Source organism: Canariomyces notabilis, assembly GCF_033297395.1.
Source record: "Canariomyces notabilis strain CBS 508.74 unplaced genomic scaffold N656scaffold_1, whole genome shotgun sequence".
Taxonomy (NCBI): domain Eukaryota; kingdom Fungi; phylum Ascomycota; class Sordariomycetes; order Sordariales; family Chaetomiaceae; genus Canariomyces; species Canariomyces notabilis.
In genome coordinates this window covers 2684001-2696740 of record NW_027041823.1, presented here as the reverse complement: position 1 = coordinate 2696740, position 12740 = coordinate 2684001, and the positions used below count along the sequence as shown (strand labels likewise).

General features: G+C 56.1%; 7 protein-coding genes across 7 annotated transcripts; 3 read left to right on the top strand and 4 right to left on the bottom strand.

Moving 5' to 3' along the window:
• Nucleotides 1–299: 299 nt before the first annotated feature.
• On the bottom strand, nt 300–985 carry N656DRAFT_794285 (uncharacterized protein; the record flags this gene model as incomplete). The annotated part of the gene is made up of 2 exons (XM_064817259.1): nt 300–829; nt 901–985. 2 exons carry the CDS (start codon nt 983–985, stop codon nt 300–302), a joined length of 615 nt encoding a protein of 204 aa, XP_064675433.1.
• A 346-nt stretch (nt 986–1331) lies between these two features.
• Nucleotides 1332–2831, top strand: N656DRAFT_825890 (uncharacterized protein). Its single transcript, XM_064818461.1, has 3 exons — nt 1332–1530; nt 1655–1840; nt 1903–2831. The coding sequence occupies exons 1-3, from the start codon at nt 1465–1467 to the stop codon at nt 2782–2784; spliced, it is 1134 nt and encodes a 377-aa protein (XP_064675432.1). The 5' UTR covers nt 1332–1464; the 3' UTR covers nt 2785–2831.
• A 709-nt stretch (nt 2832–3540) lies between these two features.
• On the bottom strand, nt 3541–4649 carry N656DRAFT_764989 (NIPSNAP-domain-containing protein; the record flags this gene model as incomplete). The annotated part of the gene is made up of 2 exons (XM_064813367.1): nt 3541–4025; nt 4091–4649. The coding sequence occupies 2 exons, from the start codon at nt 4647–4649 to the stop codon at nt 3541–3543; spliced, it is 1044 nt and encodes a 347-aa protein (XP_064675431.1).
• Nucleotides 4650–5418: 769 nt separating this feature from the next.
• N656DRAFT_794282 (uncharacterized protein) lies at nt 5419–5924 on the top strand (the record flags this gene model as incomplete). Its single annotated transcript, XM_064817258.1, has 4 exons — nt 5419–5578; nt 5636–5665; nt 5759–5809; nt 5869–5924. The coding sequence occupies 4 exons, from the start codon at nt 5419–5421 to the stop codon at nt 5922–5924; spliced, it is 297 nt and encodes a 98-aa protein (XP_064675430.1).
• A 1200-nt stretch (nt 5925–7124) lies between these two features.
• Nucleotides 7125–7958, top strand: N656DRAFT_699241 (alpha/beta-hydrolase; the record flags this gene model as incomplete). The annotated part of the gene is made up of 2 exons (XM_064810773.1): nt 7125–7445; nt 7545–7958. Coding segments are annotated over 2 exons (735 nt in total), but the record flags the coding sequence as incomplete, so codon positions are not given.
• A 179-nt stretch (nt 7959–8137) lies between these two features.
• Nucleotides 8138–8885, bottom strand: N656DRAFT_794280 (uncharacterized protein; the record flags this gene model as incomplete). The annotated part of the gene is made up of 2 exons (XM_064817257.1): nt 8138–8561; nt 8629–8885. The coding sequence occupies 2 exons, from the start codon at nt 8883–8885 to the stop codon at nt 8138–8140; spliced, it is 681 nt and encodes a 226-aa protein (XP_064675428.1).
• A 372-nt stretch (nt 8886–9257) lies between these two features.
• On the bottom strand, nt 9258–11718 carry N656DRAFT_66896 (general substrate transporter). Its single transcript, XM_064810457.1, has 6 exons — nt 11457–11718; nt 11016–11369; nt 10559–10940; nt 10184–10452; nt 9738–10121; nt 9258–9666 (listed from the first exon to the last, which is right to left on the bottom strand). The coding sequence occupies exons 1-6, from the start codon at nt 11598–11600 to the stop codon at nt 9631–9633; spliced, it is 1569 nt and encodes a 522-aa protein (XP_064675427.1). The 5' UTR covers nt 11601–11718; the 3' UTR covers nt 9258–9630.
• Between the last annotated feature and the right edge of the window lie 1022 nt (nt 11719–12740).

Genomic DNA, 12740 nt, shown 5'->3' with positions numbered 1-12740 from the left:
TAGTCATGTGATGAAGAGTTAGGTCACAGCAGAAGTCTCTCAGGATGGCGACTGATGAGTTCTCCTCGTCCAGGTGTAAAACCCCAATTGCCTTTGTTTCCCGAGCCGCGAGCGCTGTTGCGCCGACGCATAAGGATGCTGGTCGTGGGGTGCGTTTGACCCCCTAATCCTGTTGCAACCCCTTTGACACCCAACGCCATAAGCCATGCAATACTATCCGTTGTCCCGTTCCGCCCGGAACACTATTTGTGATGCCCATAATGTCCTTTTGTTGTCTGTCCCCACAACCGGCCAACAGCCTATAGCGCCCACCGAATGCCCACCTCGATACAGCTGACGTTCCTGACTCTGACCTGATCCTCCTCGTCGGCGTCCTCATCCTCCATTACAATATCATCAATCGCCTGTAGCGTCCGGGTCCGCGTCGAGACAACGAGCTGCTTCTCACGCATGAAGAAACACCCAACCTCGATAGCCTTTTGAATGGCTCTGCCGGTAGCCACCAAGACCACATCGTCGAGGGCATCCTCAACAGGTCCGTCAGCCGCTGCCCGGCTCTTGCTGCTCTTTCGCGCCTCGAGATTCGCCATACGGGCCGCCAGCGGGAGTCCCTTTGTTTCCTGCGGCACCTTATCGAGTGCTTTGCGCGCGCGCTTAACTAGGCTCATGAAAGTCGCGTTGGATGCGACCTTGATGATGACGGTGTGCGCTGCCCGCGGCGAGGGGATGTAGCCGTCTGGATCGGCACTTTGTACGGTGGGTGAGGGAGTAGCGCTGGGCTTGAGGGTGGGAAACGGGCCAGGGAGAGGACGTTTCCGGATTCGGGAACCTGGTAAAGGGGCAGCCTAGTTAGATAGGTGATCTTGAGGTAACGGGCAGGGGAGGAGATGGAACCTTTACGTATCGGAAGGATTTTCTTCTCTGGCCGGTTAGGGAGCAGCTTGGGGTCTGCGATCTTGTCGCTCGGCTTCGTAGTCGACGCCATGGCAACCAAAACGATGCGGCGAGTCCGCGCTCTAGTCGCACATCAACTCGTTGGCGTCCTGAGAACTTCTGGGGACGTGGGGAACACGCCGGGCCAGCAACGAATATAAGCTGGCCTCATCATCCAACAGGGCGACAATACGTAATCGCAAGAATGAGAGGACAACGGCGAGCGAATCATGACATGGCGCTCGTCATTGGAACCTGGAAACAGCGGAAAGCTCAGATGGTGGGGTTTGCCTGCACAGTGCTGGTGCTGTTGCTGTGGGCCACTGAGCATTCACACCGCCTGCCTCTTACAGGCTGAGTCGACAAGGGCAGCCCCGATTAGCGTCATGCCACCTATAACCCTGGCCATGTTGATCAACTCCAGGCATCTTTCAACGACTTCGACGACAACGCTGTCGCGGTATTGTTACTCATGAATGTGGGTGCCTGATTGACGTGCGAAAAGGACAACTACTGCTAGAACACGCCGCTATGTCGGTGGAAATCTGGCCACATGTTGCGCCCGACCAGCTTAAAATCGCTGTCGAGACAGCTCAGGTAAGAATAAGATGGAACGACCGTCTATTAGCGAGCCTCCATCTGCAGTTTCAGTGGAACAATGGATACGGATGTCGATGCATCGTGGGTGCTGATTGAGCCTTCTCGTGCGCCGTCGCGACAGAAACGCGAACTCGACTGGCTAGTCGACGACCTCCGCGAGACGCTGAGCAACCTCAAGCATGGACTCGAGGACTGCTATGCGCTGCTTGCGCCGATAGATCCCGGAAGCACGCTCGTCCTCAGCACGCCCAGAAACGAGATTGTCAAGGGTCACATCACCCGTGTGGGAACACGCATCGTCAAAGGGGTTTGTATCCTCAGCACCCCGACCTCGAGGTGCGCTGCTAACACTCCCATCCTGTTACTCAGACAATACACCTCCGCCTGCGCACCCTGCCTCACCAAACGTTGACCATCAACCCGGACCACCCGATCCACCTCGGTCCTCTGACCTCTCTCCACGCTCTTCTAACGCACTCCATCGACCTCCTCACCCTCACCCTCTCCTACTCATACCCCTCCGAACCAACAACTGGCCCATCACCATCAAGCCAGCCGAAGGGTTCCACCTCAGCCCAATTCCTCGCCGCCCAACTCCGCCTCCTCTCCCAATCCCTCACCGAAGCCAACTCCCTCCTCAAAGGCTCACCACTCGCAACAACCCCGGACCCATCATGGACGACCCGCTCCGCCGCACCCTCACACTTCCTCCCACCCCTCACCCAACCGCACCCTTCCTCCCCACACCCAGCGCTAAGCTTCCACCTGAGCATGCAAGACAGCTGCCTAGTACTATGGCTTCGTACACTCGAACCGGCCGACGCGCCCGTGCATTTCGGCACCAAGCTTGCGCTGGCGATCGGCACGGCGCGGCGGATCGAACATGATGAGTGCGAGAGGGTGTTTGGATACTGCTGTGATGATGGAGACCATAATAATAACCACGACGGCGGGGGCGGGGCCGCGGGGAGTCCCTCCGGTTCCAAACCAGTCCCGCTATCCGGATCACGCAAGAGACAAGTGGACGTGTACGTGCGGGAAAAAGTGCGCGTCGAAACCGCCGATCCGAGTTTACTCTCCCTCTCGGCCAAGCTGACGGCTTTGGGCCATACTCTTGCTCTGGCGAGAAGGAATCTGGCGGCTGTTATGGGTGAGAAATTTGAAGAGGAAGAAGAAGAAGAAAAGGAGGTGGAGGTGGAGGTGGAGGAGGAGGATAAGGTTGAGCGGCAGGCGACGACGCGGGATTATTAGAGATCGGACCGTGACCGACGAGGCCGTGGCCGGGGACATGGAAGGGGAAGGGGACGGGGCGGTAAACTTAAACTTGGTAGTATGGTATCGCTCCGCGGGGGACAAGGCACAACCACAACTGGAGTGTTTGATTTGGCGATGGCAATTGAGGCGGTGGGCGGTTATAAGGAGAAGGAGGCAATGGTCTGGGATGATTGCTGTGCGCATTGGTTGGAGTTGGACAGGACGTATTATACTCGGGGGTTCATGTGTTGTTTGAGACATCATTACGGGCGTTAGGCCTTGGGGGCAAGGTGAACCAAAGAATTCGTGGTGTATCAATACAATAGCGCTTCCGTTCCATGCGTATGTTTGCGGGCAGTAGCTATCTCTGCCTAGAGCGACAGACTGGGTATTCTGTACGAAATACGGCTGCAATAGATCGGGTTTTGGCCTGTTCGTAAACATGGCCGACTGGCGACGGTCTAGTCCCGAGGTTCCGGTCATAGTAGCTCTGAATGTACTTCGTACTTTGGGTTGTTTTCACGTCTATCGCATAGCTCTAGCACCGCAGATATTTCGAGAAAGAAAATAGACGGTTATGCTGGCTCAGTTACAAGATCTCATAGTTACAAGGTGAGCAATGCTGCTATGCCCGCATGATACTGGTCGCGCGCAAACCAAAACTCCTGGAACAAGCAAGCAAGGAAAGAAAACGATAAGAAAGACGGCAAACCCCTGCTTCTAATCCAAGCCTGATATCATCTGGCAGCAGTCTTAAGCCACCGGAGACCACGGCATGGGCACCAGGATCCTGCTCTTCATCTCCTGGATCAGCGGAACCGTCTTGTGCACCGTCTCGGCCCAGCCCTCTATGCCCCAGCTCTTCTCACGGCGGATCTTGCGTTCCTCGAGATCTGCAAACTGCCACAGGTGGTGCACCGTGTTGAGGTCGCCAATCTGCACGAACCAGGCGCCCACGCCCTCCATGACCTCCCGCCGCGCCTTGAGCCCGCGCCGCCAGTGCGTCTCCCACTCGAGCAGGTTGCCCGGGTGTAGCGTGTACGAGCGCAGCTCGAACAGTCCGCCGAGTTGTCGGGGCGGCGTGGTCGGCCAGAAGCTGAACTCTTGCATCAGCGAGCAGCGCTTGCTCCGGACTAGGCTCCGCAGCTTCTTCTCGAATTCTGGGTAGTCGGGGTGGTGCGAGATGGCGTGTAGAGAGGCGTGATAACCTTGGTAGCGCTGGTACTCCCAGATGTGGACTGTAGGTCACAGTGTTAGTTTGTGCCGTGGTGTAGCCGACTCGAGGAAAAAAACGCGAACGTACCAAATGTGTCACAGTCTCCCACCTCTGTCCGCCAGCTCCCAACCAGATGAACCTTATTTTCCGGCATGCTGGCCATCTGCGGGTACCAGTGGCCTACCAGGTCGACGTATTCATCCACGCACTCGGGCTTCACCTCGTGAAACACGATTGAGTGCACGTACTTGCCGCGCGCGAGTACTTGGCTGAAGCTCGCCTCGATCTGGGCGTCCAGCTCGCGGCCCTCTTTGGTACCGTAAATCAGATTGGTCAGGGGACCCGCCTTGCGCGCGGGTTCCTGCTCAGCGGCGCGGGCCGCATTTCCTGAGGCGGTGCTCAGCGATCCAAGGCCCTGGGCCGTGGAAGAGGAGGTAGGTGAGGAAGGGGGAGAAGACGAGGCAAACGCACTGGCTTCCCGCTGCTTCTGCGCCTCCGCAAGCTGTGCGCGGAACGCCTTCTGCCGGCTGTTGAAGATTTCTTGCTTCTCCGGCTCGATGTCGCCCAGGCTTGGTGTGTGTTTCGACAGGGCCGCGACCGATGTCGAGAGGGCCCTGGCCGGCGTTGCGTGCCGGACGGCGCCCATTGCGGCGCGGGCAACGCGTCGAGAAATCATCGGGAAGTCGGCAGTCGGTCGGGATGCAAGTGGTGCTGAGTCCCCGGCGTTCAATCCCCAGATGAGGGGAATGCAGAACCGCCCGAGACTAGTTCTGAGATGTCGAAGGAGCCAAGGCAGGACGCCTACAACTTGATTCTTATTGATGAGTTGAGAATCAATCCTCGGGTGAAGAAGTTGTATTTTGGCGATCAGCTCGTTCGATGTAAGCCACTGAGTGGTGCCAGAAGGAGTTGAAATGATGGCACGCGAGACACAAAACGCAGCAACAGCACGGCAGAAGGAGCTTGGGTGGCAGGCAGCTGTACCGTCACCTTTGCCGGGGGTCCGGGACAGCTTGGGCAGATGCGCGATAGCGGCAGAAGCACAACGCGGGTAACCTCGATCGACGGACACTGGTAAGTTTGGGAAGGGGTGAGGGTAGAGAAGAGGGGAGCTATGCAGGTTAATTGGTGGAAGGGAAGCGGGTGCAACGAAGGGAGCTCTCACCCCGCACTTCTGTTGACCGTGAGCAGTTGAGGACGAAACAGCAAACGCCTCCTCTCACACTCAGCTGCGCCTGGTCGAGGATCAGTCAGTTGGCCCGGGCCTTGCACCTGCTGAGATAAGGTACAAGTACCCCAGACGGGAAAGTGCGGGGATATGATGTCACCCTAGCCATCTCCGGATGATTACATAATCTATGATTCACCAGCAGATTTGGGCCTTGAAATACAGGCATCAAGATTGTCGGATTGTGATGCTGGCTCGAGCTTCTGGAGCAGCGAAAAACGCTCGACTCCCGACGCAGCAGCTTTCCCTCTCCAAGGTCACCAGAACCCCATCGCCATCACCACAAGAATCCTTCACGATGCTTTGGTTCGGTGCTACCCCGCTCAAGAAATTCCCGGCGCCTATATGTATGTCAATTGGCCCCCCACTGACAGCGCTGGCTCACTCAACTGACGTTAATCCAGTGCGTCCGATGGCCCCGTTCATTGCCGCCGGTAAGCCCGCGATCAGCTCTAGCCAGCCGTTCCCTCAATCGGAAATCCATGTCGAGGGTGATTAACCGGCTCCATAATCTAACAACTGTCCAGCCCTCGTAATCGGCTACGGCGTCAACTCGATTCAGAATTCCATGATGAACTGTACGCCCACATATGGCAGGCTTACCGCTCCGAGCCAGAACTAACCACGATGCCCGCAGCCGACGAGTTCAAGAATGACCCTCGCAACCCCAACGCAAAGGCCGGCTCCCACTAGACGGACGACGCACTGATGGCGGTGGCACGGTTTGGTATAGACGAGACGAGAGCGATGCGGCATTTCCTTGCACGATTCCCCGGATGGGTTGCCTTTTCCCGAGCGACGGCAGTGTATCATAGAGCAGCAGTCAACGTCAATTGAGCTGTTGAACCGCGGTTGGTGATACAGGGGAGGGTTTTGGAGGATGGGATGTTGTGGATTCGGTCGGTCTTTTGGCTACCGAAGTGTGTCCCGAGATTCAGATTACGTCCCGACTCTGCTGGAGACCCAGTGTCAACAGCACCTGCCAGTTAACACGCTGTTTTCAGTGTGTTATCGGCATCCACCGTCAGTCTCCCCATTGATGTGGATGTTTTCGCTCCTGGCAGAGATCAACTTGACCCGTTGCTGGGCGCCCACGTTGAGAGATCGTCTTGATGCTCAAGGAGATGTTGGGAATCAGTAGAGGTTACATTCTGTAAACGGCTTGTCTTAGTATTGGCCTCTAGTTGGCTCAATTCATTTCTCTTTCTTTCAAGATGGCCATTGTGTTGTCTCGGTGCATATGGGCATGGTGTCTATCTGGATGGTTCAGACTGCACTGACGGCTCAGCAGCACAAACGTTTGGCATTTGAGTGCTTCATCCGCATTGTTTGCTATGAAAATCCCTAGTACAAGAGACAGCTTGAGTTCCTGCCTGCTCTTTTCCTTTTCCCTCTCTCAACCATGTTAAGTTGCGTGTCGTAATTTCTGAGGCAACGGCCCAGGGAACACTGCTCGCTTGATTGCTAAGCCGAGGATGGCTTTAGTGCTTTAAAACTGCCCAAATCCCGACTTCACCCCGATCAACTCAACACAACTCCTCAATTCCCTTGAAAGCTACAATATTTCCATGCTGCAAATATTCAGGACGACTGCCAGACCATCACTGCGTTTACAAAAGTCACCCATCCCAATCCATAAAATACTCCGGCTCAACACCATGGGCGACAACCGCGACACGCCGCAGCAGCTCGGAACTGACTCACCCGCACCCTCGGCCTCAACCTCGGCCCGGGCAGCGCCGCCATACCCCAAGAAGAAACCCAACCCCCAACAACACAAAAAGGAGGAAGTCAGGATATTGATGCTCCACGGTAAGTGTCCACCACCCCATTACAATAACATACCTGTACCTAGGCACACCATGCTAACTTCCTCTGTTTTTGTAACCGGAAGGGTACACCCAATCCGGCCCATTATTCCGCGCAAAGACGCGCGCACTAGAAAAGCTCCTGGCCAAGGCGCTCGCGCCCGTGGGGCTGGTGCCCGCATTGGTGTACCCCACGGCGCCGAACCGTTTGTCGGTGAGGGATATCCCGGGGTATGAACCCCCGTCCTCTGCCGGAAAGGATGGGGGTGATGGGGGTGAGGGTGAGGGTGAGGAGATGACGGACTCGTGGGCGTGGTTCCGCAAGGATGAGGCGAGTGGGAGGTATAGGCTTGTGGAGAGGGGGATGGTCAGGTTGGCGGAGGCTATGAGCGGGTTGAGAGGAGGAGTTGATGGAGGTGGGGGTGGTGGGGGTGGTGGTGCGGAGGGGGTAAATGAGAATGAGGTTGGTGCCAGTGATGACGCTGCGGCTGAAGGTGAAGGGGAGGGGTTTGTGGACGGGGTGATTGGCTTCAGCCAGGGCGGGTGTATGGCTGCGATGCTGGCGTCTGCTATGGAGGAGTCCAGGAGGACGGAAGCCGCCGCCGCCAAGGAGCATGAGGGATGGGTCAAGGCCGTGCGGGATGCGAATCGGGGCCGGCCGCTCAAGTTTGCTGTCATCTACAGCGGGTTTTATGCGGTTCCGGACGACCTCGCGTGGTTGTACGAGCCCAAGATCCAGACTCCGACGCTGCATTTCCTGGGGAGCTTGGATACGGTTGTGGAGGAGAGCCGGAGTCGCGGACTTGTTGAACGGTGTGAGGAACCGCTGGTCATGGTACACCCCGGCGGGCATTATGTGCCTGTCAGCAAGGAGTGGGCGATGCCGCTGGCCGGGTTCATCAGGAAGTGCCTTGAGTAAGCGTCTGAGGGAAGATAAAGGAGATGATCCGAGGCGAGGGGCAGGTACGGTACTCATATGAGCTGCACACTGAGGTATCTGGCCCCTCCTTCACCATTGCATCCTACAATCTACTTGACACGATACATAGATCTATAGACATAGACCCCCCCTTGCAGCTAGACAGACAGACGACCGCATCAAATATTCCTCGACGTCTCAACCACACTCTCAGGCGGAATCTCCCCCTGGTCGGCCCTCGCATCCTGCACGCCCTCAGGCGTCTCATAATACTCCCCCCTGAACTCACTGCCCTTGCTGCCCTGGTAGGGAACCTCCTCCCGACTATTGGGATCCATACCCAGGTTGGCTTTAGCGGCCAGCCGGCCCTGCTCCGAGACCTCGTCCTGCCTTGCCGGCTCCCGGGCGCGACCTCCCAGGGCCTGGTCCGCAGGGAGCAGGTCCGGCCTGTCCTCCCGCACAGTGGCCCGCTCAAGCTGCTGCGGGTCTAACCCCCGGCCCTTGACGGCGCTCTCGTCGATCTTGCCCGGGTTGTGCTGGTAGATGTGGGCCGTCTTGTCCTCCGGGCCGCCGGCGCCTTCGTAGGCTGATCCGCGGATGAAGCTGGGTTACGGTTAGGGCGTGTAACTGACTATGATTGATGGTAGCAGTGGGATGATCGGAAACTTACCGGCCGGTATCGTCAACGTCGCCGCCCTCGTCGCCGGGGATCCGCCGGTTGTAGCTCCGGTTCGTCACCAGGTTCTCGCCGACCTTGACGCTGGCGCCGGGGAACTTGTTCTCGGCCAGCTCGTTGACGCCGTAGTCTTCGAGTCCTGTTGCTCGCCCTTTGCCCGTGCCCGTCTTGGATTGGTATGTGTTCAGGTCTCGCTCGGCCTGGTGGGCAACCTCGTTGAGCTTGGCCTTGTCTTGCTCTTGTCCGGACATCTTTGATGGAATCTTCTTGCTGTTTTAAGTCTCGGTACAGGTTTTGGTGGTTTTTCTGAAGTATGGGTGATTGCTTTCCTTCAAAGCACACTTATGATCAATTTGCTATCTTACAACTGCGTTGAACAGATAATTAATAGTCAACAGAGACTCGATGTCGTCATCCTGTTGTCAGACTCGATACCCACAATCAGCGCCGATGATCATCGCAGATGGAAATCCCCACTCGGCTCACCCTACCGCGAGAATGGATGTGCGTATGTCACCATGTCAAACGGATGATCCTCCTGTATACCAATTACGGGAGTGGTTCATATCTGTCAGGTGTCAGGGGTATTATGTTAATATAGAGATTCACTCTGAGTGGCCAACTCTTTACGTCACCGCCCCCAAGCTCTCAACACACACCGTCCACTGCCCCAAATGGGAAACCGCGTAGGGTAAGGTACATATGTATGATGGACGGGGACCAAGAGAAACACTCTGCAGTGTAAGCTAGGTATTCATCATGAAGGTGTAGCACTCAGGAGCCGAGACGCTCAGGGGCTCAAGAAATCAAGTTGGTCTATAAGCAACGTTCCCAAGCTCAAGCCGGTCCCCGGCCCTGCCCAGACGCCCAAAGCAGCCCGAATTTAGATCACAAGTGAATTCCGGCACTCAGGAAGAGTAGTTTGCGCCGTGTAGTCCCTACTTTGCCACCACCCTTTGTGCTGTAACCACCACATTCCACTCCTGACGGCAGAATCTAGACCTTCACTTCGGCGTGCTCAACCTCACTTGTCTGCTAATAACAGCCGCATCGTCAGCATAACCCGCAGATGATTACCCCCAAATTCATTAAAACCGACGCACCTTTTCATTCTCCGACGACACCGGCCTCACTTCCTCACCCACGGCCTTCTGCGTGGCAACATGTCCGACACAGACATATCCCTTGAACTTTCTTGCCGGCAGCCTAGCCTCAAACATCTCATCAATCTCCTCCAGAGTGCGCCCCTTAGTCTCGGGAAGGAAGAAGAAGATCCACAGCAGGGCGACACAGCACGACGGGAACCAGATGTACCCGTACCGCGGCCCCCAGTTGAGCGACTGCGGATTGATGAAATACGGCGCGGTAAACGTGGTCAGCCAGGCACCAAAGAAGCCCACGGCGGCGGCCAGCCCAAAGGTATAGCTGCGCAGGCGCTGTGACGGGATCTCGCCGCCCGCGAGCCAGGCGTATGTCGCGATCATGCCCTGCATCATCACAAGTCAGTTCATAATTTCAACATAGCTGATGTCTATGGGGATTGTCTCACATTGTAGCTCATCATGTACAGACACGACAAGGCAACAGTCACGGTGCCCGTGGCCGTGGTCCCCGGGTTCTTGTCGTAGACGACGGCAATGATGAGCTGCAGGATGCCGCACAGGCCGAGGCCGATCATCATGATCCGGCGGCGCTGGCCGAAGCGGACGACGATGAGCGAGTTGAACAGGATGGCCAGGATGCCCATGGTGCTGAGGATGTTGCTCATGGCGAAGGGGTCCGAGACTTTGGCCATGGTCAGGAAGTAGGCTTTGTACGCTGTTTAACACAAGTTGCTGGCTGTTAGCATTGTTGATCGTTCTGACGTGACCGTAGCTCAAGGTTGGGACAAGGAGGTAAGGGGGAAAAGGGGTAGGGGACGAACCGATGATAAACATCGACCCCGACGCCGCCTGCAGGGTGACAGAGCAGATAGACAGGATAGTCCTCCGCCTATCAACAGGGTTCCTGAACATGTCCAAGACTTGGACTTGACTACCAAGCTCCTTCTCCCTTTCAATAGCAGCGCGGATCTCGGCGGCCTCGTCCTCGACCGCGGCACCGACGGGCCTCAACCAGCGCAGAGCCTTGACGCCCTCCTCATGTTTACCGCGCAGGATCAGCCAGCGGGGGGACTCGGGGATGAAGAACATGGCGACGGCCATGATGACGGGCACAATGTAGATCATGCCCAGCGGGATGAGATAGGCGGATTTGTCTGGGCGCTTGGCCGTCGCCCAGTCGATGATGGTGCCGATCAGGGTGCCCTAAATTATGAAAGATGGTTGTTAGCCGCAGAAAGGAGAAAGGTAAGTGTGATGTACTAGTAGCAGGCGACTTACAAACGAGGTAAAAAACTGAAAAATAGTCAAAAACCACCCGCGATACCTAGCCGGACTACTCTCCTGGATATACAGCTGTGAAAAGGTCATGAAATAGCCATTTGCCAGACCAATGAGGAACCGGCCGGCGTAGAGGGCGCCGATATCCTCGGTGGCCATCATCAGCACATTGGCGATGACACACATGACACAGGCCATCCACAGACACTGCCTGCGACTGACTTTGGTGGCGATGATGCCGGCCGTGCCTGAGCTGAGGAAGGCGCCCAGCGTCATGAGTGATGAGATGAGCTGTTGTCGTACTGTGTCGATGTTCCAGCCTGTTGGTGTGTTGGGTGCTTCGTAGCCGTAGATCTGTGTACACGGGCAAAGTCATGGTGAGTATGTATATTAGGTATGGCTAGGTAGGTTCTACTCGGGTGACAGTTGAAAATGACATACCTTGAGGAAGCCGGTCATGGCTTGTAAGCCGCCGATCAGACCAAAGTCGACGCCATACTGGAAGGGGGAGAGCACAATGATACCGCAGGCCACGAAGCACTTCCAGTGTGCCTTCCAGTGCTCCGAGTCGCTCGCCGGCGCCATAGCGTTGAGCTAAAGGGGGTGTCTCTCTGTGTGTTTGCTCGCCTTGTAGTCTGCTGGTATTGTTTTCCTCAAGGCAAGAGACTCAGAATATAGACCCCTTTGCCAAGATCCGGATACGCCCGCTCAATAAGACAGAAGAATACAGTGAAGAGGAGGGGAACGACTGTTGATTTTCCCCTGGGACCGGACTGGAGGCAATGTGACAGTGACACGGGCAACATGAATGCTTCCAGTCCATGTTCGAGTTCGCGTGGCCTGGCCAAATTAATACGAATACAACGTTAGGCCTGCCCATGCTAGCTTGCCCTTCTCGGACTCATCAACCAGGTAATCTGGGTATTGGGGGCATCAAATGCCGACAGAGACTAGGTCCGACGAATGGCTTGGCATACACCCTGGACATGCGGAGAAGAGGGCATGCGGTTCGTCAACGACCACGGAACGAGCGTGGTAGACATGGTCTTTTCAGCCTGTTGGGGAAGATGTAAGTACTACTGGTAGTATAGGCGGGGGGCAGGGGCGGGGTGTTCAACCTGACTTGGACCAGGGCAACCTTCAGCTTTGGGGTCACGCATCCATCATCGGATACCAACCAACCATCCAGACACATTTGTTGGGTCTATTGCTAGTGATCTGTTAGTCTGTCTACCGGTAGTGTAAAAGGCTGAAAAGACTGGTTAATCACCTTGAACATCCCAGCCATCTCCAGCCAAAAAGTGCCAGACGAAAGAATCCATTTGGGCCACGCTGCGGGTCTGCCGTAGCCAGAACAGGGTAACATCTCCCGCATCTTGTCACGGCTGGACGCTAGTTCGAACCTACCCCGGATTTTTGGACCTGACCAAACTCCAACGTCTCCAACTTTGGTACCACCTTGGCTTGAGCTTGGCTACTAGTGTCTGAGCACTGCAGCGAGTCTATGTATGCGACTCCCGAGTAGTAGAGTACCCGGAGGCTGTCTGACTCTGAAGCTGTTGGGGGCGTGGGTGTTGAGATTTCTTTCCTTAATAAAGGCAGCTTGTCCTCCTAGCCAAGCTCTGGCAGTGCTTTTGCGGTCCTGTCAGTATTGCTGAGTTTGCGGCGGCAATGGGTTATACGAGGCTATAAGACCACCTTCCCACGGTCCCACCGGTTCGGGAT